General features: G+C 43.0%; 1 protein-coding gene across 1 annotated transcript in view; it reads left to right on the top strand.

Annotated features, from left to right (window-relative positions):
* Positions 1–2,127: 2,127 nt before the first annotated feature.
* The window catches only part of LOC310635166 (carnitine O-acetyltransferase-like), a 45,869-nt gene continuing 24,344 nt past the window's right edge, over positions 2,128–23,652 (top strand). Inside the window, exons 1-3 of the mRNA XM_083353812.1 lie at positions 2,128–2,303; positions 9,937–10,158; positions 13,131–13,249. Of these exons, the coding sequence (XP_083209938.1) occupies positions 2,238–2,303; positions 9,937–10,158; positions 13,131–13,249 (407 nt within the window). The 5' untranslated portion in view covers positions 2,128–2,237. The remainder of the gene's footprint in view (positions 2,304–9,936; positions 10,159–13,130; positions 13,250–23,652) is intronic.

Here is a 23,652-nt window from a genome sequence, read left to right as displayed (position 1 = left end):
GTTGTGGGTGCTCCAACACTGGAGGTTTTTAAGAAGAGACTAGACCAGGGGTAGGCAACCTCGGCTCTTTTACGACTCATGGACTTCAACTCCCAGAATTCCTGAGTCAGCATAGCTGATTCAGGAATTCTGGGAGTTGAAGTCCATGAGTCGTAAAAGAGCCGAGGTTGCCTACCCATGGACCAGACAGCCACTTGTCTGACATGGTATATACGGGGGAGTCTCCTGCTTGAGCTGGATCTGAGGTCCCTTCCAGCTCTATTTTGATTGAGAGTTTTATGTTAACAGAGTGTGGGAAGTCACACCCCAGAAAAAGGCAGAAAAGCATGCCCAGTTTTCTTAATAGCCCCAAGTCTCCCTCCCACAAGCAGAAACCAGCTCTGTAGAAATGCAGATGTAAATAATCCAGGAAGGTTGGAGGCCCGCAGCTAGAAGCTTAGGAAGACATAGACACCTAAAATTGACATACCTCACCCAAACTCTAAGGACATAATAGGATTAACCCACAGATGCCAAAGGGCACACTCAGAATCAGGTCAAAGTTCATGCCACAGGAACAACTCCAAACCGAAGGCTCCAGAGGGTATAAAAACCCACTCCCTACATGTGCTCTCTCTCTCTTTTCTTCCAGATCCATCTTTCCTTCTGGCTCTCCTCTTCAATAAACTGCAACCTTCTTTCTAAAGCAGTCGCCATGTTGTTTATTCCTGGCTTGGACTGAACCATGATGAAGACATTTTCCTTCAACGAGAGTAAAGTCATCTTTGAATCCTGCTTTCTGCCCTCAGTCAAAGGCAACTATTTTGGCTTCACACCACAGTCACAAAATTACTGTATTTTCTGGCGTATAAGACTACTTTTTAACCCATGAAAATCTTCTCAAAAGTCAGGGGTCGTCTTATACGCCGGGTGCTGAAAATTTAGAGACAGGGCTGGCTGGAAAACCTGGAGCGGATCTCCCATTTAGTCTGTGCAGGGAAAGTGAGACCAATTGGAGAAGAAGCTGCAGTCTGTGATTTTTTACAGGGTTTATAGGGTTTCCTGCCTTAGCAGGGGGTTGGACTAGATGACCTCCAAGGTCCCCTCCAACTTCTTCTTCTTCTTCTTCTTATTATTATTAATTTAATCCACTTGCACTGTTTTATGTTTACATGTTTGATGACAAACAGCCTTATGTTTATAAGTGAGTTTTCCTACTAAGCACCTGCATGTCATGAGCATTTGAATTAAAATTACCATATTAAAATCAAATCTGATGTTTTTTAATTTTTATTTAGTGTGTGTTGGAAGAGGGGTAGTCTTATACGGCGAGTATAGCCCAAACCCTATAATTTAACAGGAAATGTAGGGGGTCGTCTTATACGCCCAGTCATCTTATATGCTGCAAAATACAGTACAACTCAGGGGAGGAGTTGCAGCCATAATAAGAGAAATGAAAAAATAGAAAAGTCTTTTAATAAATTCGATCAACAGATTCTTTCCCAAGGTAGCCTCCTCCAGCCATGTTTTCAACTAAAGCTCATTTGACTTTCTAGCTAGCCTAGCAATTTCTATGACTACATTACCACCCTGAACAATTCAACCCTGTGTAATAATCTTCGAGTGGATGTGATGAAAGCCATGATCAGTTAAAAAAATTTTTTTTTGTTTTATTTTTGTTGCACGCTAGCCCATTCCTTGTCAATGCGGAGCAGGGGAAGTCTGCTGAGGAATTCTGGGAGTTGAAGTCCACACTTCTTAACACGGCCAAGGTTGAGAAACACAGGGATAGCCCAACATTGGCTAGGATTTCAAGTGGTCTCCCTCCCCGGTTCTTTGCCAAGTCCAACCTCGCTTAGCTTTTTTTCGACATTGAGGAGGTCTCGATTGCCCCAGACTGCACGTTTGCAACACTGCACTTCCCCGTAAGCGTTGCAACCCTTTTGGTTGCAACTCCTGCAGCTAATAATGTACCCACGATCTCCCGGCCAAAGGAGCTTCCTCTTCCTCCGTTCAAAGCAAAATAATAATAACAATCCGGATTGAGAATAATAAATGATTGCATTTCCAGGGATTGCGGGGGAGGGGTGGGGGGGTGGAAGAGAGAAGGGAGGGACCCTCCCGCTTGCAGTTTCCTCCCCCTTTTGCAGGAAGTGACACACGTTCGCAACCGGGTCAGCTGGGATTCCGCTTTCCTCGCCCACCCCTCGCAACCTCGCAAAGCCTGGGCTCTCAGGCGGGCGCATGGGATTCCTGCAATGGGAAGGTGGAGGCTGTTGTGGCGGTCTTGGGGCTGCAGCAGGAGCAATCTCTCGGCACCGACGGTCAGTAAAATGCTCTGCCTACCGCCGCCCCTTCCCTTTGTTGTTGTTGGTTATTTTTTTTTGTTTGTTTTTTTTTTGCAAAACGCCGAAGTGTGCAAAAAGTTAAGGCGGGGTTGTTTTGCAACAATTGCCTCCGTGCACGGCTAGCTCCCAAGCCTGCGGACGTGCAGAAGGCAATGCATGCCAATGGAGGCGGAGAGGTGTGGATCCTACGATTGCGGGAGGTGGGGGGGGGAGGGAAAGAGGGAGGGAGAGTAGGGCGTGTGAAAGGGTTGAAAGGGGTACAGGGAGTTGCACGCAAACCCTCCCGTAAAGCGATCCCGTGCAAATGCAGCCAGGATCGCGTGCAGGTGTTTTTTTTTTTTTTTTTTTGCGGGCGGCGAAGCCAGCAGCCCCGTTTCGCTTTTGCTAAGCGCGAACCTCCGAGGAGCCAGATGGCCAGGACGCTGGCTTTGTCCGTAGCATGGGAAAGAAAAGCGTTGCCTTTCTCTCCCCCCACCCCCAAACTTCGCTGAGGTGATGGTAGCTCCCGTTTTATACACTTTTATAAAATTAAGCGCGTTGGTTTTTCCGCAGTGTGGATTATTTCTACATAGAATATCTATCTATCTATCTATCTATCTATCTATCTATCTATCTATCTATCTATCTATCTATCTATCTATCTGTCTGTCTGTCTGTCTGTCTATCTATCTATCTATCTATCTATCTATATATTATTTCTACATAGAATATATATAGATATAGATATAGATATAGATATATAGATATATATATAATTCCATTTATATCCCGCCCTTCTCCGAAGACTCAGGGCAGCTTACAAGCTTAGCAGTAGCCTTCATTCTATGCATATGCCTGCTTATTAGGGCTTTCACACACACCCCAAGCGGCATTATTACAAAGTCAGCTTAATTGCCCCCAAGAATCTGGGTCCTCATTTTACCTACCTGGGAAGGATGGAAGGCTGAGTCAACCTTGAGCCTGGTGGGACTGGAACCTGCACTAATTGCAGGCAGCTGGGGTTACTTAAGGAGGCATTAGCCCACTGCTAATATATATATATCGCCGTGCCCTCCTGCTGTATTCAATCGTGGGTTAGATATCTTTCGGGAAGCAAATCCAACCCGTTTAAATACAGGCTTGCAGCCAGAGATCACTCTAGGAAGAGACCTGCTGAAAAAACGAATGCGGGCGGGCATAAAGAGTCAGAAAAATCAGCATAAAACTACCACGGTTTGGTAAAAGACTTGTTAGCTTTCCTGAACAGAGCTGCCTCTTTCTGTTCTTTCGACATTCACCCATCAGCCTTTGGCTCTTGTTCATTCCAATTTCCCACTTATAACGAAACCACATCTAGCTAAATAAGCAACGATACCCACCCGGTTTGTGTGTGGGATGCGGACAGGTGACAAAGAGACTACAAGGTTTTGGTGGGTAGGTGGGATGGAGAAGACTGCTTCTCTGAAGTCTTCGAAACTCTTAGTTGTTTCTGGTCGTGGAGAATCGGGAAATGTACAACTTTAATATATGTAAGATACAATCAGTGCTTTTTTTTGTAAAAGAAAAAGGTGCCGGAACTCACACATTTCATACAACCCGCCTTACCTGCCCTACAAGGTTCCATCCAAAAAAGGTGCCGGAACTCAGTTCTGAGCGTTCTATGAGAAAAAAAGCCCTGGATACAATAGATACTCTAAGATACAATATATGTAATTTATCTCCTATTTCTAAGAGATAATCTCTCCGCCTCTTGTGTACAAAGAATTTGAGGATCTTTCCCCCACATTAAGAAGAGGAAAACATACAATAGGCGTCAAAAGTTTTAGTGAAGGACTGTTGAAGTCTCTCTAAGCCATGGTTTTAACCATGATTTATTAAACTCGATCTAGTCCAAACATTACGCTGAGTCATTAGCCACCCATTAATGAGAAATTCTCTCACTTAAACCAGAGGAGCCAAATTCTAGTTTAAAAAAGTTTATTGAGGAAATACAGGAACAAGGAAAAAGATGGTTATACAAAACTCCCAATAAAATCAATATGATCTGTTTAAATAAACATATTTTTTTTACCTCCTTAAGTAAGATGTTGGATTCCAATACGTGTTGGAGGTTCATTGATCAGAATATAGTTTGAGAGATGTCATCAGGGCCTTCTGGTTGGATGTTGACAGGCAGGGAACGTCTGTCTTTCCTTGTTCTTCCCTGCAGTGCTTCTCTGTTTTACATAAAGTGGAAGGTAGATCAGAGCCAACCTCTCTGGGCAGAGTGACTTTTATTTTGTCCAATCAAAGCCAGCCCTTTTTGTCTGATGTCTTAAATCTAGCTAGCAAATCAGAAATTACCTAATGGTTAGACCCACCTTCATAGCAAGGTAGAATATAAAGGCTATATAGTTTAGTGTTTAGTAGTTGTGTTACATCAATAGAAATTTCATTTGAGCAAACAAAGTCTGGATCCCGTTTATTTGCACCTCACCTTAGTGCATGACTAATTTATTACAGGTATATTGGGCAGTTAAGATAGCATAATATCGATGCCTAAGGAGTTCAAACAGTTACATGTTAAAAATTACGATTGTTTCCCTTACTCCCTGCAGAGGAGCCATTATTCTTTCCAAAGCTTTTGTGACTTTTCTTCCATCATTATCCTCTGGGAAATTCTAGTTAGGATACAGATGTTCAATGGGGAGATACATCTCCAAACACTAGAGCAGCCTTGAATCCTGTCCATTTCATCAAGATGGCTCTACATCATGGGCCTTATTTAATGATACCTCTTTCTCCAAGCCCGTTTTATACCGTGCCCTTCAGTGGTAGCTCAGAGCAAGGCAGATGGTGCAATCATTGAGAAGAGCAACAAAGATGATCAGGAGGCTAAACCATATAAGGAACGGTTGCTGGAATTGGGTATGGCTACTTTAATGAAGGGAAGGACTAGGGGTGACATGATAGCAGTGTTCCAATGCCACAAAGAAGAGGGGACTCAATCTATTCTTCAGAGCACCTGAAGATAGGAGAAAAAGCAATGGATGGAAACTAGTCAAGGAGAGAAGCAACCTAGAACTAAGGAGAAATTTCCTGACAGTTAGAACAATTAATCAGTGGAACTACCTGCCTCCAGAAATTGTGAATGCTCCAACACTGGATGTTTTTAAGAAGAGATTCAACAAACATGTGTCTGAAATGGTATTGGGTTTCCTGCCTGGGCAGAGGGTTGAATTAGAACAGACATGTCAAACACAAGGCCCGGGGGCTGGATCTGGCCCGCGAAGTGGTTTCATGTGGCCCGCGAAGCCATCCTGGAAACAGTGAGGGAACGGCCCCCACTGCCTTGGCCCTGGCCCAGAGACCCTCTTTCTGCCAGAGACCCTCAGATCTGTCCCACTCCTGCCCGGGCCCCCATAGGCACCCTTGATGCGAACGATGTAGAGCTGGCCACGCCCACCCAGTAGGCCATACACACTCTAGCCACGCCCACCCAGTAGGCCACGCCCACCCTGGCCATACCCACCTGGCCCCCTGAGGGCAACCGCAATGCTGATGTGGCCCTCAATGAAATTGAGTTTGACACCCCTGTCCTATTCTGTTCTGTTCTGTCCTGTCCTGTCCTGTCCTATCCTATCCTATTCGAAAAGGCACAAGACAAGAATGTCCACTATCCCCACTGCTATTTATCTTAACTTTGGAAGTTTTAAATAGAAACATTAGGCAAGATCCAGAAATTAAAGGATTGAAAATGAAAGGTGAAACCTATAAATTGCAAGCATTTGCAGATGATTTGGTATTCATTGAGGAACCTTTAGGGACGATTCCTAAACTGTTGGAAAAGATAGAACAATTTGGAGAGATAGCAGGACTAAAGATAAGTAGAGGAAAAAAAGCAAAGGGATAGTTAAAAAATCTTACAGAGAAACAAAAAAAAGCAACTATAGGAAAAAATAGAATTGCAAATAGTCAAAAAGGTCAGATACTTGGGAATATATCTGACAGCAAGATGTTCAACAATAAAAGAAGATAACTTTATTAAATTGTTAAATCAAATAAAGCTTGATTTGGAAAAATGGAATCCCATCCCATCTCATCTCTGGTCAATGGTGAGGGGTATGAGAGTTGTAGACAGAAAATATCGGGAAGGGACCAGAGGGAGAGAGCATAGAGAATGACCTTGAAGGACAGAAGCATTGAGCAGCTTGTTGTTGTTAGCTGCGAAGTCGTGTCCGACCCATCGCGACCCCATGGACAACGTTCCTCCAGGCCTTCCTGTCCTCTACCATCTTCTGGAGTCCATTTAAGCTCACGCCTACTGCTTCAATGACTCCATCCAGCCACCTCGTTCTCTGTCGTCCTCTTCTTCTATTGCCCTCAATCTTTCCCAGCATTAGGCTCTTCTCCAGTGAGTCCTTCCTTCTCATTAGGTGGCCAAAGTATTTGAGTTTCAACTTCAGGATCTGGCCTTCGAAAGAGCAGTCAGGGTTGATCTCCTCTAGGACTGACCGGTTTGATCACCTTGCAGTCCAAGGGACTCGCATGAGTCTTCTCCAGCACTATAGTTAAAAGGCTTCAATTCTTTGGCGCTCAGCCTTTTTTATGGTCCAACTTTCACTGCCATACATTGCAACTGGGAAGACCATAGCCTTGACTATACGCACTTTTGTTGACAGGAATGTAAGGTGAGTAAACATTTCAGAGAAGCTCCTCCCAGGTTTACATGAAGATAAAGTGAGGGGCATGGAAGCAGATTGAGACTTGGAAGATTCTGCTATTACAGCTATTATAATAAATGTATTCTGATCTACATGGCTATAGGACAGGGGTGTCAAACTCAATTTCATTGAGGGCCGCATCAGCATTGCGGTTGCCCTCAGGGGGCTGGATGGGTATGGCTTGGGTGGGCGTGGCCTAATGGGTGGGTGTGGCTAGAGTGCGTATGGCCTACTGGGTGAGCATGGCCAGCTCTACATCGTTCACATCAAGGGTACCTATGGGGGCCTGGGCAGGAGTGGGACAGATCTGAGGGTCTCTGGCAGAAGGAGGGTCTCTGGGCCAGGGCCAAGGCAGTGGGGGCCGTTCCCTCACTGTTTCCAGGATGGCTTCGCGGGCCACATGAAACCACTTTGCGGGCCGGATCCGGCCCCCGGGCCTTGTGTTTGACATGTCTGCTATAGGAGATGATTGTCACTGCACGTTTTTTTTTATGTTCGTCAGAAAAGTTCATTTCTAACTGTACATTTTCCCCTGTTCTCTGCACCTGTTGTGATAACTTATCTGGTAACCATAGTGAATCCCATATGACTAGCTATGTTATGGTTTCAGTCTGTTTAGTGCGCATGTCTAGAAGAAGTTCCCAGAGTTATTATCTGTATTTTTTTTTTCACTTTGCTGTTACTGTCTGTTACGTTAGGATGAAGCTAGCTAGCTCTGTATAATATATATTTAGTTTTTATATTTTTGTAAGTAAAAGGTATTTAGTATGATTATGCGTCGTGTTTTTCTTGCCTTCCTGCAAGTGTATCATGCATTCTCTGAAGCACGGTCCGTCGCCCTCTACAAAGGTGATTTTTACCTTGACATTTTGGTTATCACAACAGGTGCAGAGAACAGGGGAAAATGTACAGTTAGAAATGAACTTTTCTGACGAACATAAAAAAAAACGTGCAGTGACAATCATCTCCTATAGCAGACATGTCAAACACAAGGCCCGGGGGCCGGATCCGGCCCGCAAAGTGGTTTCATGTGGCCCGCGAAGCCATCAGACCCCTTATTTCATGTTGTATGGACACAAGCCTGATCTCTCACATCTCTCACATTTTGGCACATGAACCAAGTCCTGAGTTCGAGGATCAAACACTATATCGCTCAGTCATTGGGTCGCTTCTATATATTAGTAGTTGGACTAGACCCGACATTGCACTTAGTGTTAATCTTTTATCACGACACGTAGGCAAAACAGTTTCATTGGACATGTGTTAAAAAGTTATTGAGGTATCTAAAACACACAAAAGACATGAAGCTGTTGTTGGAACCCACACATACTGACTATGCAGAGTTATGTTGTTTTGCAGATTCAGATTGGGCGAGTGATAAGAAGTCACGGAAAAGTACATCAGGTTACATGATGTTCTTAAATGGATGTCCTGTTTACTGGCATGTGCGTAAACAGAATTTTGTTTCTTGTTCCTCTACAGAAGCTGAGTATGCTTGTGTGTCTGATGCATGCAATTCTTTAACCTGGTTTGATACTCTAGTCACAGATATCTGGACACATCCGATTCGACCGATCACAGTAATGGAGGATAATGAATCTGTGGTTTATATTTCTGAAACACGTTTTACAGGTTCAAGGTCCAGACACATTGACATCCGATATCAAAACATAAGGCAACTGGTTAAACAAGGTTTTGTGACGTTACAGTATGTGCCTACACGTGATCAAATTGCTGACATGCTGAACAAACCACTTCCTACAGCCCAGCATGAGTATCTGCGTGAGAAGATGTGCCTTACTTGAGTCTTCACTTTGCTGACGAAAGAAGGGGAATGTCACTGCACGTTTTTTTTTATGTTCGTCAGAAAAGTTCATTTCTAACTGTACATTTTCCCCTGTTCTCTGCACCTGTTGTGATAACTTATCTGGTAACCATAGTGAATCCCATATGACTAGCTATGTTATGGTTTCAGTCTGTTTAGTGCGCATGTCTAGAAGAAGTTCCCAGAGTTATTATCTGTATTTTTTTTTTCACTTTGCTGTTACTGTCTGTTACGTTAGGATGAAGCTAGCTAGCTCTGTATAATATATATTTAGTTTTTATATTTTTGTAAGTAAAAGGTATTTAGTATGATTATGCGTCGTGTTTTTCTTGCCTTCCTGCAAGTGTATCATGCATTCTCTGAAGCACGGTCCGTCGCCCTCTACAAAGGTGATTTTTACCTTGACAATGATGAACCTGAGCCCAAGGGTGGGTTGAAATACATCATCAGTTTGGTGTCTCTATGCCCCTGTAAGAGACCTAAGTGCAGCCCCCCCCCTTGAAGTCCATTGACTCTTAACCTGGTGCCAATTTGCCTTGTCTATTAGTAGTTCAGAATCTTGAGTACTGGTAGCATGAAATAAACTGTTGTATTTTTGAACTCTATTCTGGCTCCTGACTTCTTGCACCTGAGAATGGCATCAGTTTCTTAACCTGGTCTACCTGGTTGGGCTGACACTAGGTTGCCTGCACAAATGGGTGCAAGATAGTCTATACAGGTAGTCCTTGACTTATGACCATAACCGAGCCTGCAATTTTGGTCATAAGTTGTGATGATCATGGAGCAGATCACCGCATGACTGTTTAACAACCTTTCATGTGGCAGTTTTTTTAGCGACAATTTTGCAAACTTTTTGTGTGTGGGGGGGCAGTCATTCAGTGAACGCCACGGTCGTTAAGCAAATCCATTATTTGCTATATGCCAGAAAACATAAACACCAGTTCAAAGGGTCACTAAAGGAATGGTTGTAAGTCAAGGACTATCTGTATTGAGTTTTGTGAGTATGGAACGATGGGTTTTTAGGAGAACCCAGCTCCAAGGAAGACAAAGTGTTGCTTAAGCAAATATGCCAAATATGCCTTGCCTCCTTTTGACTTTCCAGGTACTCCACTTCCGAAATGCCTCCTCCCTTGCCCTCCCCCGCCAGCCTGTGCCATCGTTGGCTCAAACCATGAGCCAGTACCTGCACTCTCTGGAGCCCCTGGTGAGCCCCCAAGACCTGGAGCAGACACGGCAGCTGGTGGCAGCCTTTGAGGCCCCAGGCGGAGAAGGCGAGAGGCTGCAGGTGCGGCTGAAATGCAGAGCGGCCCGCATGGAGAACTGGGTAAGGAAGGGGACTCTAGAGGAAAGTGGGAAAACTATGGCGCCCTAGGGGCGCAATGGGTAGAATGCAGTATTACAGGCCAACTTTGCCCACAGTCTGGAGTTCGATCCTGACTGAGCTCAAGGCTTGACTCAGCCTTCCATCCTTCCGAGGTTGGCAAAATGAGGAGCCAAGATTGTTGGGGGGTAACATGCTGACATTGTAAGCTGCCCAGAGAGCGTTGTAAATCACTACAGGGGCAGTATAAAAATCTTATTGCTGTTGCTGTGTTTCTAGGGATTCCTATCCAGTTATTGTTCCTATGGCACTGTCAGAAGGTGGCAAATTCTGATTCCTGGAGAGTAATTGAATGGTGGTGGTTCAACGTGTGCTCCCATTTTGCTTTCCTGAGAATGACTCCTTTCTCCCACTTGGTGCCCACCAGATGTATTGCAACCAGCCCCTCCCTCCCCCCAAATTCTACAACCTGTGAACTAGATATTCCCAAAGGAGCCACAAATGTTAAATCAAGGGGGGGAAAAATCCAAACTTGCAGTTCTGCATTGATAAGGAAGTTTCAAGCCAGCATTGCAGGTCCAGCCATCCACTAACACCCCTTTCCTGTTTTTTGTGACACTGAAACCCACAAATAATTCTGGGTTTCACGTTGGTGGCTTTGTTTCTCGTTAAGCCTTCACTTAAAAATTAATGCTTCTGTCTCTCCAGTAATGTCACCATGTCATCAAAATAGCTTTGCGGCCTTGATGCCCCGATTGGTTTGTGTTTTTTAAGTGCAATTCTTTATCTCCAAAAAAAAGTGTCCCCTCCATGCAAAAATCTTAAGGATTTCAACATTCATAGTAATGGGAAAAGTGGTGAGGGAACTACTGGGCACTACTACCCCTAGTTGCTTATTTGATGGTATAGGAACTAAAGAACTCTACACCTGTCTTGTCACAGAAATGAATCACCAAGTGGATGCCAAGTTCATAATGATCAATATAGGGTCTACTTATGAGCATTCGCTGGGGCAAGAGGAGGACAGATAAAATGGATGTAACAGTGTCATTGTGCAAAGTTACAACTCACATACTTGCACCAGATGTTGGACCTCAGGTACACAGTGGCAGTGTTTGCACAATGATTCACTGCATGTGCATCACAGTCTAGGAATCATTGTAGTTTGCAGTAGATTCTGTTGGGTCTTCTCACAGTAGCGGGTGAGCTCCAGATGTAGTGGATCCATTTCTGCACATCTGGGGGACACTTAAGCAGGGGGAGGCTGCCATATCAATTTACTACTAAAACTCTTGTGTCTGTTTGATTGTTTGTGACCTTCAATTGTGCATAATCTCCCAAAATCTCCAATCCTTTCGCCGCGGCCTCAAAACACTCCTATTCCACCAGGCTGACCTGGACTGACAGGCATTTTAATTATATTTACAATTTTTAATTTATTTTTAATTTTTAATTTTAATTTATTGCACAGATGATTTTAATTTTATTTTTATCTTAATTTCTGTACTTACTATATGTTTTGTTGTTAGCCGCCCTGAGTCCTTCGGGAGATAGGGCGGGATATAAATCCCATTAATAAATAAAATAAAAATAAATAATGGTGTATCATAGGGCGACATTTTTTGAATCCAAACACCTCAAATGGGCTAACTTACAAAATGCACTCAAAATCCAGGACCCATGATTCCCTTGAATCCTAGGCCCTGGATTTGGGGTACATTTTGTAAAATAGTGATTAGGGATTGAACTTTGGCAAAGTTGTGGCTGCCTCAGTGCGGCCACTCTGTCCCGCCACCATAGTAAGCTGCAGTCATGCGATTGTCATTTTCAGTGCTCCCTGCCAAAATCCCACAAGGAAAGTCAATGGGGAAGCCAGAAGGAAGTCCAAAGTTTATTTATTAAATTTATATGCCACCCATCTCTCTGTTGAACCACTCTGGGTGGCTTGCAATATCATAAAACAGCAATCTAAAACCATTAGAACATTAAAACATTAAAAACGTTGAATTTTAAAAGCTACTCCAACTCCCACTGCTTTTTTACCTAGCTTTGGTCATTCTGTTTCTCTGTTGAAATAAGGAAATATCTCTGAAACAATGACCCAGCGGGTCACGGGTTGTCTAGTTTGAATTAGACAATTGAACTTCTAAACCCTTCCAAGTAGGCAAACAACCAAACATGATAGTCTTAGACTTTGTCTTCAGTGCTCACCACACAGTGTTCTTGTCATTGTTATTTTAATGACCCTTGCATCAGTGGGGAGCTGATAATTAATAGTTTGGAGGAAAATGCTAAAGCTGCCTCTGCTTTGGTCCACTGAAGCTAGACTTTCCTTTCCGGGAGAAAGTAGAATGTTCAATCCGCGCTTGACCGACTTTATGAATTATCCCAGCTGGATGTGGCACAAATGCAAAAAAAAATCAGCTGATGCAATTTATATAACTTCTTTTTGGTGCTGCATAAAATTTATTTATTTTTTACCCAAAGCATGGCAAGTTTCCCACCCTCTCTCTTGGACTTTACAAATATAAATTCCTTGGAGCAGAAAACTTGTACTCTAGGTAAAACAGCTCTATGTATCGCTTGAAAAATTTTCACATATTTTAAATTTCTTGTTGCTCTGTATGCTTGTTGCTTTTTTTATTTACTAACAGCATTTATTGGCTGCCCCCATCTGGCCAGTTAAGGGCAGTGTACATCAGCAAGGATTGTATATCAGAGGAAGTATGGAAGCGGAGCAGGAGCAGATTGCAACCTCAGTTGCGTGTTGCATCCTGATGCAGCTGATTCTGTAATCAATTCTATAATTCTGATCAATTCTATAATCTGGGTTTGCGTGACAGATTATCATGACAGATGTACCTTCACTATGACTTCTAACAGTTTCCTATGCATCCAATTGACACTTTTCCTTCCCCACACATTCTGACGATTGTTGGATGACACATATTCTAACCTTACCTAATTCATCATAGATCAGAGATTGGTGGATTCAGACAGCCTATTTGGAGAATCACCTTCCCCTGGTTGTTCACTCAAGCCCAGCTGTTGTCCTACCCAAGCAGGATTTCAGTGACTGGAGAGGACAATTGAGGTGAGACATCCGGATGAGATTAAAGAAAATATGACTCCTTGGGTCAAGGAGTGGAGGTATCATGGTGGTTGAGAGGGAATGATGAAGACAGTGATTGAATTGATACGTGGGGTTCAAGCATGGGTTAACCAACATTTTTAGAATAAACCATAATTTGCTAAATTTCATTTAACATGCTGAACATAAACCATGTTTTACATATTACAGTGCCTGGTCTTTCAGAATATGTTAGCCCACAAACAAGACATGGTGATATTTTAGAATGTATTAACCTAATTTTAAGATTTCCATAACTACTTTATTTTATGGCCCGGGGCTCTGTTGTGTAACATGGCTTGGATTTAGCTTAACCAAATGAGACAGTCAGGTATCCAAATAATGGTTGATGGTTGAACGTGTTGCGAAAACGTAACCAGCTGTGGCTCCTATCACTCCACTTGCAGTAGCTTAACATCTCAAGGTTGCGAATTGAGTTTTTTTGTTTTTTGTTTTTAAAAAGAAAGTGGGATGGTTTCAAGAATACAGATGGGAGCTACCTGCTCTATGTCATCATTAAAATGAAAAGTGATCAAAGAAAGGACTGAGGAAGACATTCATAACTCCCCAGGGACATCAAGGCATCTGCCTCTGAGGCCCTCAAAGGATAGGGTTGAATTGTAGGCCCTAATCCCTAAAACAGGTCCTCATTATTGCGCAGCGCCCAAAATTTATGTTGCTAAGTGAGGCATTTGCTAAGCAAATTTTGCGCCATTTTTTTGACTTTTCTTGCCACAGTTGTTAAAGTGAATCCCTGCAGTTAAAGTGAATCCCTCGTTTGAGGGCCTCAGAGGGTAGTAACACGGTTGTGAAGTGAATCTGGCTTTCCCACTGACTTTCCTTGTTCAGAAGGTCGCAGAAGGGGATCACGTGACCCCGAGATGCTGCAACTGTCATAAATATGAGTCAGTTGCCAAGCATCTGACTTTTGATCATGGGACCATGGGGGTGCTGCAACGGTCATAAGTGTGAACAACAGTCAATAGAACAGTTTTTTTTTTCAGTGCCGTTGTAACTTTGAATGGTCACTAAGTGAACTGTTGTAAGTCGTGGACTGTCTGTACTGCAGCCTAGAGGCTGAACCAGCACTGGCAAAATACCAGCAGCAATCATAACACAGACAATAGGTCTGTAGTGTGTACTAAACACAACTGCTTTGAAGCCAGGAGCATTGTTTGAAGAACTCTTTATCCCAAGATACACATCGAGCTGAGTCTGGTGTAAAATGAAGTGTAATTAAAATTTGTGTGGGTGCCCAGTCAAACAGAGATCAACGTCACATAAATACACCTATGGCTGGCAGCCACTGGAAAGGGGTGTGACCTAATGAGTATCCTTAACTAGATTGTGTGAGAGGAAGAAGTGTGGGGGTATAGCTCAGCGGTAGAGCATTTGACTGCAGATCAAGAGGTCCCTGGTTCAAGTCCGGGTGCCCCCTTATTTTAGGGGGGGTGGAAAGTAGTGTTTTATTTTCTGTTTCACCAGAATGAGTGGGAAATAAATATTCAGACGGTTTCCCCTGACTAAGGTCTTGATTTGACATTCTTAGTTATTGGGGTTAGACGGTGGTTGGTTCTTGCCAACCATTCTCAGCTACACCTTCTTCTGGGGAAAGAAGGATATGTTTCCAATTTGAACTATTTGGATATGAGGATTGGTAGTTGGTAAAACCTGGAGGACTTCAAACAGCAGGGAATGAGGTGTGAAATATATTTTCCCATCCAGACCGAGAAGCAAAAGGGGCCTTTTTCATTTTTAAAAGAAACCGGCCCTTCATGTATACAGGTAGCCCTCGACTTACAACCAGTTGAGCTCAAAATTTCCATTGCTAAGCAAGAAGGTTGTTAAGTCAGCTTTGCCCCATTTTATGACCTTTCTGGCCACAGTTCTCAAGTTAAGTCACCGCAGTTCTTAAGGTAGTCAAACAGGTGGTTTAGTGAATCTGGCTTTCCCCTTGACTTTGCTTGTCGGAAGATCGCAAAAGGTGATCACGTGACTCCGGGACGGGGCAACCGTCATAAATATTTTGATCATGTGACCGCAGGGATGCTACAATGGTCATAAGTGTGAAAAATGGTCACAAGTCACCATTTTCGGTGCCGTTGTAACTTCGAACGCTCACTAAATGAATAAATGTAAGCCGAAGACTACCTATAGTAGATTGGGTGGGGTAGGCAGTCTTCCATTTTAACTGGCCTGGGTCTCTGACCAGAATTCACCTTGACGTCTCCAAGGGAGAAAGGAAATTGACGCTAAATTAGAAGAGGCAGCCTGAAAATCCCTCCTGATCAGGGCAAGAGCCTGGGTTTCCCCCCAGTTCTAAATGAGGAGATGAAAGGTTGGCTTGCCTTCTCAATTTTGAAAAGATTTCGACCCCTTGGTTCTCACCAGTCCTTTGTCCAGAGAAGCGGGAGACCTGGGAAATGTTTTGAGCTTCGGGAGAAGCTGGAGAAAGTTGTTAGAGGATGAACATAAGCAGGCAAGGTGTTTTTCCATCCCCTTTTGGGCATCATCAAAGCATGATTCTCTTCACTTAAGACCAGGGTGGAAAAGGCCGTTCTCCAGACGCCGGTGAATGTTGTATCTTGATGATGCTCACTGTTGAGGATCTTGGTTGCAGGTGTAGTTCAGCAACAGAGTTTCCTGCTTATATCTGAGGAAGGGCATTGTTGGCAGAAATGGTACTCACCATCCCTCTCTTCCCACACAGAGAGAGAGCATCCCTAGAAAGTTAGGACCTTTTTCTTTAAGATTAGAAGGTCTGATGGAGATGTGGCTATTCAGACTGTCTCCCTAGAAGATTGTTCTGCTACAGGAAAATGGTTGTAGAATTATAGGTGTCATATTTGGGGAAAAAAGATTGCTTCTCAGTTTAGGGAAGAGAAACATGTAGTAAAACCAGTGCTCAAAATTAGACCTTAGCTGAGGCTTACCTATGTGCTGGGGGTATAGCTCAGCGGTAGAGCATTTGACTGCAGATCAAGAGGTCCCTGGTTCAAGTCCGGGTGCCCCCTTATTTTTTTCTCTCCCCCCCCTAAACTGAAGAGCTTGGACCCTTTCTGCAGAGAACCGGGAGACTGGGCAATTTTTGAGCTTCATGACATTCAGGAGAAGCTGGAGAAAGTTGCTAGAAGATGAAAAAAGCGGGGAGAGAGCCCTTACCAGTCTCCTCTCTAAGCATCATCAAAGAGTTATCCCCTTTCCTTAGGACCAGGCCGTTTCCCATCCACCGATGAATGCCCCATCTTGAGGGTGGTGCCTATTACATGGTTTGGTGGCAGGTGTAGTTCATCATCATCATCATCATCCAGGTTTTTCTGTTTCTGTTTTCTGAAGAAAGACATGGATGACAGAGTTGGTGCTCACCATTCGTATCTTCTCACAGAAAGAGCAATCCGTGGAAATTTGGCACCCTCTTTTTCAGACTAGAAGGTCGGGTGGAGAAAATGTTGCCGTTCAGATTGTCCTCCAGATTGTTTCCCAGAATAATAGAGGAGATCGTTGGGGAAACTTGTTACAGAATTACAGGTGTAGCATCTGAAAAGAATTACTCATAAATTTAGGGAAGAGAAATATCTAGTAAAACCAGTATCCAAAATGGAGCTTGGGTGAAGCTTACCTATTCTCTGGGGGTATAGCTCAGCGGTAGAGCATTTGACTGCAGATCAAGAGGTCCCTGGTTCAAGTCCGGGTGCCCCCTTATTTTTTTTTTCTTCTCCCCCCTAAACTGAAGAGCTTGGACCCTTTCTGCAGAGAACCGGGAGACTGGGCAATTTTTGAGCTTCATGACATTCAGGAGAAGCTGGAGAAAGTTGCTAGAAGATGAAAAAAGTGGGGAGAGAGCCCTTACCAGTCTCCTCTCTAAGCATCATCAAAGAGTTATCCCCTTTCCTTAGGACCAGGCCGTTTCCCATCCACCGATGAATGCCCCATCTTGAGGGTGGTGCCTATTACATGGTTTGGTGGCAGGTGTAGTTCAGCATCATCATCATCATCATCCTCATCCAGGTTTTTCTGCTTCTGTTTTCTGAAGAAAGACATGGATGACAGAGTTGGTGCTCACCATTCGTATCTTCTCACAGAAAGAGCAATCCGTGGAAATTTGGCACCCTCTTTTTCAGACTAGAAGGTCGGGTGGAGAAAATGTTGCCGTTCAGATTGTCCTCCGGATTGTTTCCCAGAATAATAGAGGAGATCGTTGGGGAAACTTGTTACAGAATTACAGGTGTAGCATCTGAAAAGAATTGCTCATAAATTTAGGGAAGAGAAATATCCAGTAAAACCAGTATCCAAAATGGAGCTTGGGTGAAGCTTACCTATTCTTTGGGGGTATAGCTCAGCGGTAGAGCATTTGACTGCAGATCAAGAGGTCCCTGGTTCAAGTCCGGGTGCCCCCTTATTTTTTTTTCTTCTCCCCCCTAAACTGAAGAGCTTGGACCCTTTCTGCAGAGAACCGGGAGACTGGGCAATTTTTGAGCTTCATGACATTCAGGAGAAGCTGGAGAAAGTTGCTAGAAGATGAAAAAAGCGGGGAGAGAGCCCTTACCAGTCTTCTCTCTAAGCATCATCAAAGAGTTATCCCCTTTCCTTAAGACCAGGCCGTTTCCCATCCACCGATGAATGCCCCATCTTGAGGGTGGTGCCTATTACATGGTTTGGTGGCAGGTGTAGTTCAGCATCATCATCATCATCCTCATCCAGGTTTTTCTGCTTCTGTTTTCTGAAGAAAGACATGGATGACAGAGTTGGTGCTCACCATTCGTATCTTCTCACAGAAAGAGCAATCCGTGGAAATTTGGCACCCTCTTTTTCAGACTAGAAGGTCGGGTGGAGAAAATGTTGCCGTTCAGATTGTCCTCCGGATTGTTTCCCAGAATAATAGAGGAGTTCGTTCTGCTCCGGGGGAAACTTGTTATAGAATTACAGGTGTAGCATCTGAAAAGGATTACTCATAAATTTAGAGAAGAGAAATATCCAGTAAAACCAGTATCCAAAATGGAGCTTGGGTGAAGCTTACCTATGCTTTGGGGGTATAGCTCAGCGGTAGAGCATTTGACTGCAGATCAAGAGGTCCCTGGTTCAAGTCCGGGTGCCCCCTTCTTTTGTTGACAACAATTGGTCTGAAATGGTATAGCGTTTCCTGCCTAAGGGAGTTGGACTAGAACAGGGGTAGGCAACCTTGGCTCTTTTATGACTCGTGGACTTCAACTCCCAGAATTCCTGAGCCAGCATGGCTCAGCTTGGAAACTCTCCCTTTCTCCTCAGCATTGCTGGCTCAGGAATTATGGGAGTTGAAGTCCACAAGTCATAAAAGAGCCCAGGTTGCCTACCCCTGAACTAGAAAACCTCCAAGATCCCTTCCAACTCTGTTATCCTATCCTATCCTATCCTATCCTATCCTATCCTATCCTATCCTATCCTATCCTATCCTATCCTGCCTTTTTTCTATTTCTAAACTAGTTTTATTAGACTGAGTGGAAGATAAATATGGACAACATATTCCATATCCAAAAGTAAGGTTTTAATCCCGTATTCCTGTATGTTGAGAGTAGAAGTCGATTGCTTGCCGATCCAGAGATAATATTCTCAGCTACACCCTGTTCTGGGGAATAAGGAATATCTTTCTAATTTAAACTATTTTAAGTCTAAGGGTTGATAGCTAGTAAAACTTTGAAGAGCTTAAGCAACAGCTAATGTACTGTCAGATATATTTTTGCCATGCTACAAAACTGGAACGGCCTCTTTCTTTTTAAAATAAGGCAATTCATCAGTTACACCAGGTTGGAAGGGGGTGGAAAGTCTTGTATTTTAAACTGGGTTGAGTATCTCAGTAGAATTCACCCCGATCTCCCCATGGGAGAATGAAAAGTGATGCTAAACTAGATGCAGCCTGAAGTTCTTCCTGATCACTTCAAGGTCTTGCATTCCTCGCAGTTCTATATCTAGCAGATGAGGGGACAACTCATCTTCTCAACACTGAAGAGATTTGGACCACTTTCTTCTCACTGCCCTTCCTCCAGAGTAGTGGGAAGCTTGGGTGATGCCTGTTTTTCACAATGCTCAGGAGACGATTAAAAGGTTCCCCCCCCAATAAGCAAGGAGTAGAGTCCTTTCCAGCCCCTCTTGTAGTATCATCAAAGCATTATCCTTTTTCCTTAAGATCAGGATGGAAAATGCCGTTCTCCAGTCCCTCATGAAGACCTTAGTTTGCTGGCGTTCACCATTCAGGATCTTGGTTGCAGATGTGCTTCAGCATCATCTGGAGAGCCAGAGTTTTCCATTTACCGTGTTTCTGCAAAAATAAGGCCCAACCGGAAAATAAGCCCTAGCATGATTTTTCAGGACTTCGTCAGCCAGCCAGACACTTTTAGTACTGTATTTCCCCAAATGTAAGCTCTAGCTGGAAAAATAAGCCCTAATACGTCTTTTGGAGCGAAAATTAATATAAGACCCAGTCTTATTTTCGGGGAAAGACATTATGTCTGAATAAAGACGCTCGCTATCCAACTTTTCCTGTAATGAGTACATCCATAGAAGTTAGGACATTTTTCCAGGTTAGAAGATTTGATGTAGATGTAGTTGCCACAAAGGCTGACCTCCAAACTGTATCCCAAAATAACAGACACTTTGCTCTAGGAAAGTTGTTGCTGAATTATAGGTATAACATTTGAAAATGATTACTCACAAATTTAGGGAACAGAAATGTCCAGTCAAACCAGTACCCACAACTAGACCTTGAGTAAATTTCACATATGTGCTGGGGATATAGGAGTTTTAAAACCCACTGCCACACATTTGATGAAGTGACCTTCAGTTTGCAGAGATTTATGCCTTGTAATAAAATTTGCTAGGCTTGAAATGGTTACCAGACTCCTTCTCATTTTTGGCTACCAAAAATGTAACACATCCTCTTCCTGCCATGTCATTAATTTATGGGAGAAAACTATGCAGTGAAACCACTATCCATAACTAGATATTAAGGGAGGTAAATCTGTGTGCTGGGGGTATAGCTCAGTGGTAGAGCATTTGACTGCAGATCAAGAGGTCCCTGGTTCAAGTCCGGGTGCCCCCTCTTTTTGTTTTATTTTTCCAAGCAATCTGTATTTTTAAGTCCTCAAAGACACACAGTGGATGCCATCTAGGAAGAAATAACTTCTGAAAGCTTGAAGGAATTATTATTATCATGAGAATAAGCGTGGATGATACAAAATATTCAAATACAGGTAATCATGAATTGAGAATTGGGACCAGAGATTCCATTTCTAAGCAGGGCAGTTATTAAATCATTTTTGACATGGTTGTTAAGTGAATCACTGCATCTCTTAAGGGAATCATGTGGTCATTAATGAATCTGGTTTGCTCCATTGATTTTACTTGTCAGAAGCCATATTGGAAGGTCGTAAATGGTGATTACATGACCCCTGGATGCTGCAACCACTGTAAATAAATGCTGGTTGCCAAGCGCCCAAATTTTGATCACATGACCATGGGGATGCTGCAATGATTGTAAGTGTGAGGACCAGTTGTCAGTCACTGCTAAATGATTGGTTGTAAGTCAAGGACTACCGGAGTTGCCTATTCGTAGATGGATAATATGTAAAAACCATCTGGAAACGTAGAAGAGGAGATGTTGAGACAATCCTTTTAAATAAAGTTATTAGAGGTAGGATAGTTCAGAGTTTTAAGTATAGGTGGTCCTTGACTTACGACCACAATTGAGCCCAAATTTTCTGTTGCTAAGGGAGACATTTGTTAAGTGAGGTTTGCCCCATTTTGCGACTTGTCTTGCCATGGTGGTTAAGTGTTCTTCAGTTAGTCACATGGTTGTTAAGTGAATCTGGCTTCCCTATTGACACTGCTGGTCAGAAAATCACAAAAGGGGATGATCACGTGACCCTAGGACATTGCGACCGTCATAAATATGAGTCAGTTGCCAAGCATCTGAGTTCTGGTCACAGGATCACGGGGATGCTGCAGTGGTTGTAAGTGTGAAAAATGGGTCATAAGTCACTTTTTCCCAGTGCCTTTGTCACTTTGAGCGGTGACTAAATGAACGGTTGTAAGTCGAGGATTACCTATAATTATGGTGTCTAGGTGCCCTCCCTTTCCTGATTGGGGGAAGAAGAGTTGATTAAACAAATGTCTGTTTCTAGTCCTCCCAAGCCTCCAAATGTTCTTGGTTGGGAACACGAAAAAAATCCTACTGGATCACATCAAAAGACCCATTGTTATCCTAACCATCATGGACAACAGATGCCCAAAAAAGTCCTCAGTTTTATGCTTCTACTCATGTTCCTTTTACACTGCTTTTACCTTTGACCCCGGAAGCAATATACACTACCTCGTGTGCCCTGTACTCGATGGCCTCTTTTTCCTTGAATGGCTTCTTTAAAAAGTCAACAGATGGCAGCCGTTTTCTTTCCTCCATGGTCTGAAAACTTTGCAAGGTGAATGAATATGCAGAAAGTTCTCTCTGGGCTGACAGCTGGAGGAGGAGGAGTTTGCTTTGGGAGGAAGGCTTAAAACTCCCATTTTGTTTGTGGTAGGCAAATAGGTGACATGAGTAAACTTCCTGGAGGAATGTAGGAAGTGCTGGGGGTATAGCTCAGTGGTAGAGCATTTGACTGCAGATCAAGAGGTCCCTGGTTCAAGTCCGGGTGCCCCCTTTTTTCCCTTCTTTTTTTTCTTTATAAAGGACTCTAATTGGATTTGTTTCCTTTTTAGAATTGGCAATTGTTGGCAACATAGTAAAATTATGAAAGCAAACTCGTAACCAGAAATGTGGCTTTCCCTATATATATACTTTATCAAGTAACATCATGGTTCGTCATTATGGAGTTTAAACATGACCTGTCTGTGTATCTTTTCATGAAAAGAGGTGTTATCTATTCCATAAAAAATAATAAGTAGTAATAAGAAAATTCTGATTGTGATAAGAAAGGACTGAAATACGAATCAAACTTCTCTCTCTTGTTTTTTTTTTAACAAAACCCAAAAAGATAATTAGATTTTGAAAATCAGTTTTACTAAAAAGCAACATTAAATCTTTCCCCAACCTTTCTACTACCTTTGGTAAATGATCAAACATTGTTAATAGGGTACTTTAATTCAAGGTTTCTAAATTTTAAAAGAATTGGCAGGTCTGTACTGTCTGTCCTCTTGTTTTATTTAGTTGGGCTTTAAACTGCATTGCTAAATCATTTTCTATTATGAAATAGTCCGTAGGACAATATGGAGGAAGTGAAATTGTACTGTTTAGGTTAGTCTGATCCCTTACAGATATTCTTGATTTAAATTCTCCTAATTTCTACAATTGCAAGCACCAGAAGGGGGTGACTGATGCACAGGTAGTCCTCAACTTACGACCACAATTGAGCCCAACATTTCCGTTGCTAAGCGAGACATTTGTTACGTGAGTTTTGACCCATTTTACGACATCCCTTGCCACAGTTGTTAAGTGAATCGCTACAGTTAATAATCTGGTTGTTAAGCAAATCTGACAACTTTGCTTGCCAGGAGGTTGAAAAAAGTAATCACATGATCCCGGGACACTGCGACCGTCATAAAAATGAACCACTTGCCAAGCATCTGAATTTTGATCATGTAACCATGGGGATGCTGCAGTGGTCATAAGTGTGAAAAATGGTCACAGTTGCATTTTTTAACTTCAAATGGTCATTGAATGAACTGTTGTAAGTCAAGGACTCCCTGTACAACACAGCCCTGTAGCTGTGTTCTCTGTTGGCCTTGCCGTGTAGCTTTTGTGTCTTTTAGTCCTTGCTTTTTCCAAGTCTTGGGGCAGTAATCGGGTGCCTAGGCAATGAGTTGTTTTGGATCCAGAGACATTAAGCCCACCAGTAAATAAAGAGATTTTAGGCTTTATTTAAGCTAAAAGAAACAGATTGAAAGGCATAATATAAAAAGCGTACGTGTCAAGCAAAATAACACTCAAAACTCTTACAAACTACCAGGGGCTCCTTAATCAAAACAACAACAGAGATTTTTTTTAAAAAAAAAATGGGTTTCCAAATTACATAGTTCAGGTAGTCCTCGACTTCCAACAGTTCATTTAGTGACCATTCAAAGTTACAATAGCAGGGGGGAAAAGTGACCTATGACCTACAACTGTGTTGCAGCATCTCCAAGGTCACATGATCAAAATTTGGATGCTTGGCAACTGGCTCACATTTATGACGGTTGCAATGTCTCGGGGGTCACGTGATCCTCTTTGGCAACCTTCTGGCAAGCATAGCCAATGGGGAGGCCAGATTCATTTAACAAAAGTGTGTGACTAACTTAACAACGGCAGTGATTCACTCAACAGCTGTGGCAAGAAAGTTCGTAAAATGGGGCAAAACTCACGTAAC

Source organism: Vipera ursinii, assembly GCF_947247035.1.
Source record: "Vipera ursinii genome assembly, chromosome: 2".
Taxonomy (NCBI): Eukaryota; Metazoa; Chordata; class Lepidosauria; order Squamata; family Viperidae; genus Vipera; species Vipera ursinii.
Note: the sequence above shows the minus strand (reverse complement) of the source record. Positions and strands in the feature narration are given on the sequence as shown.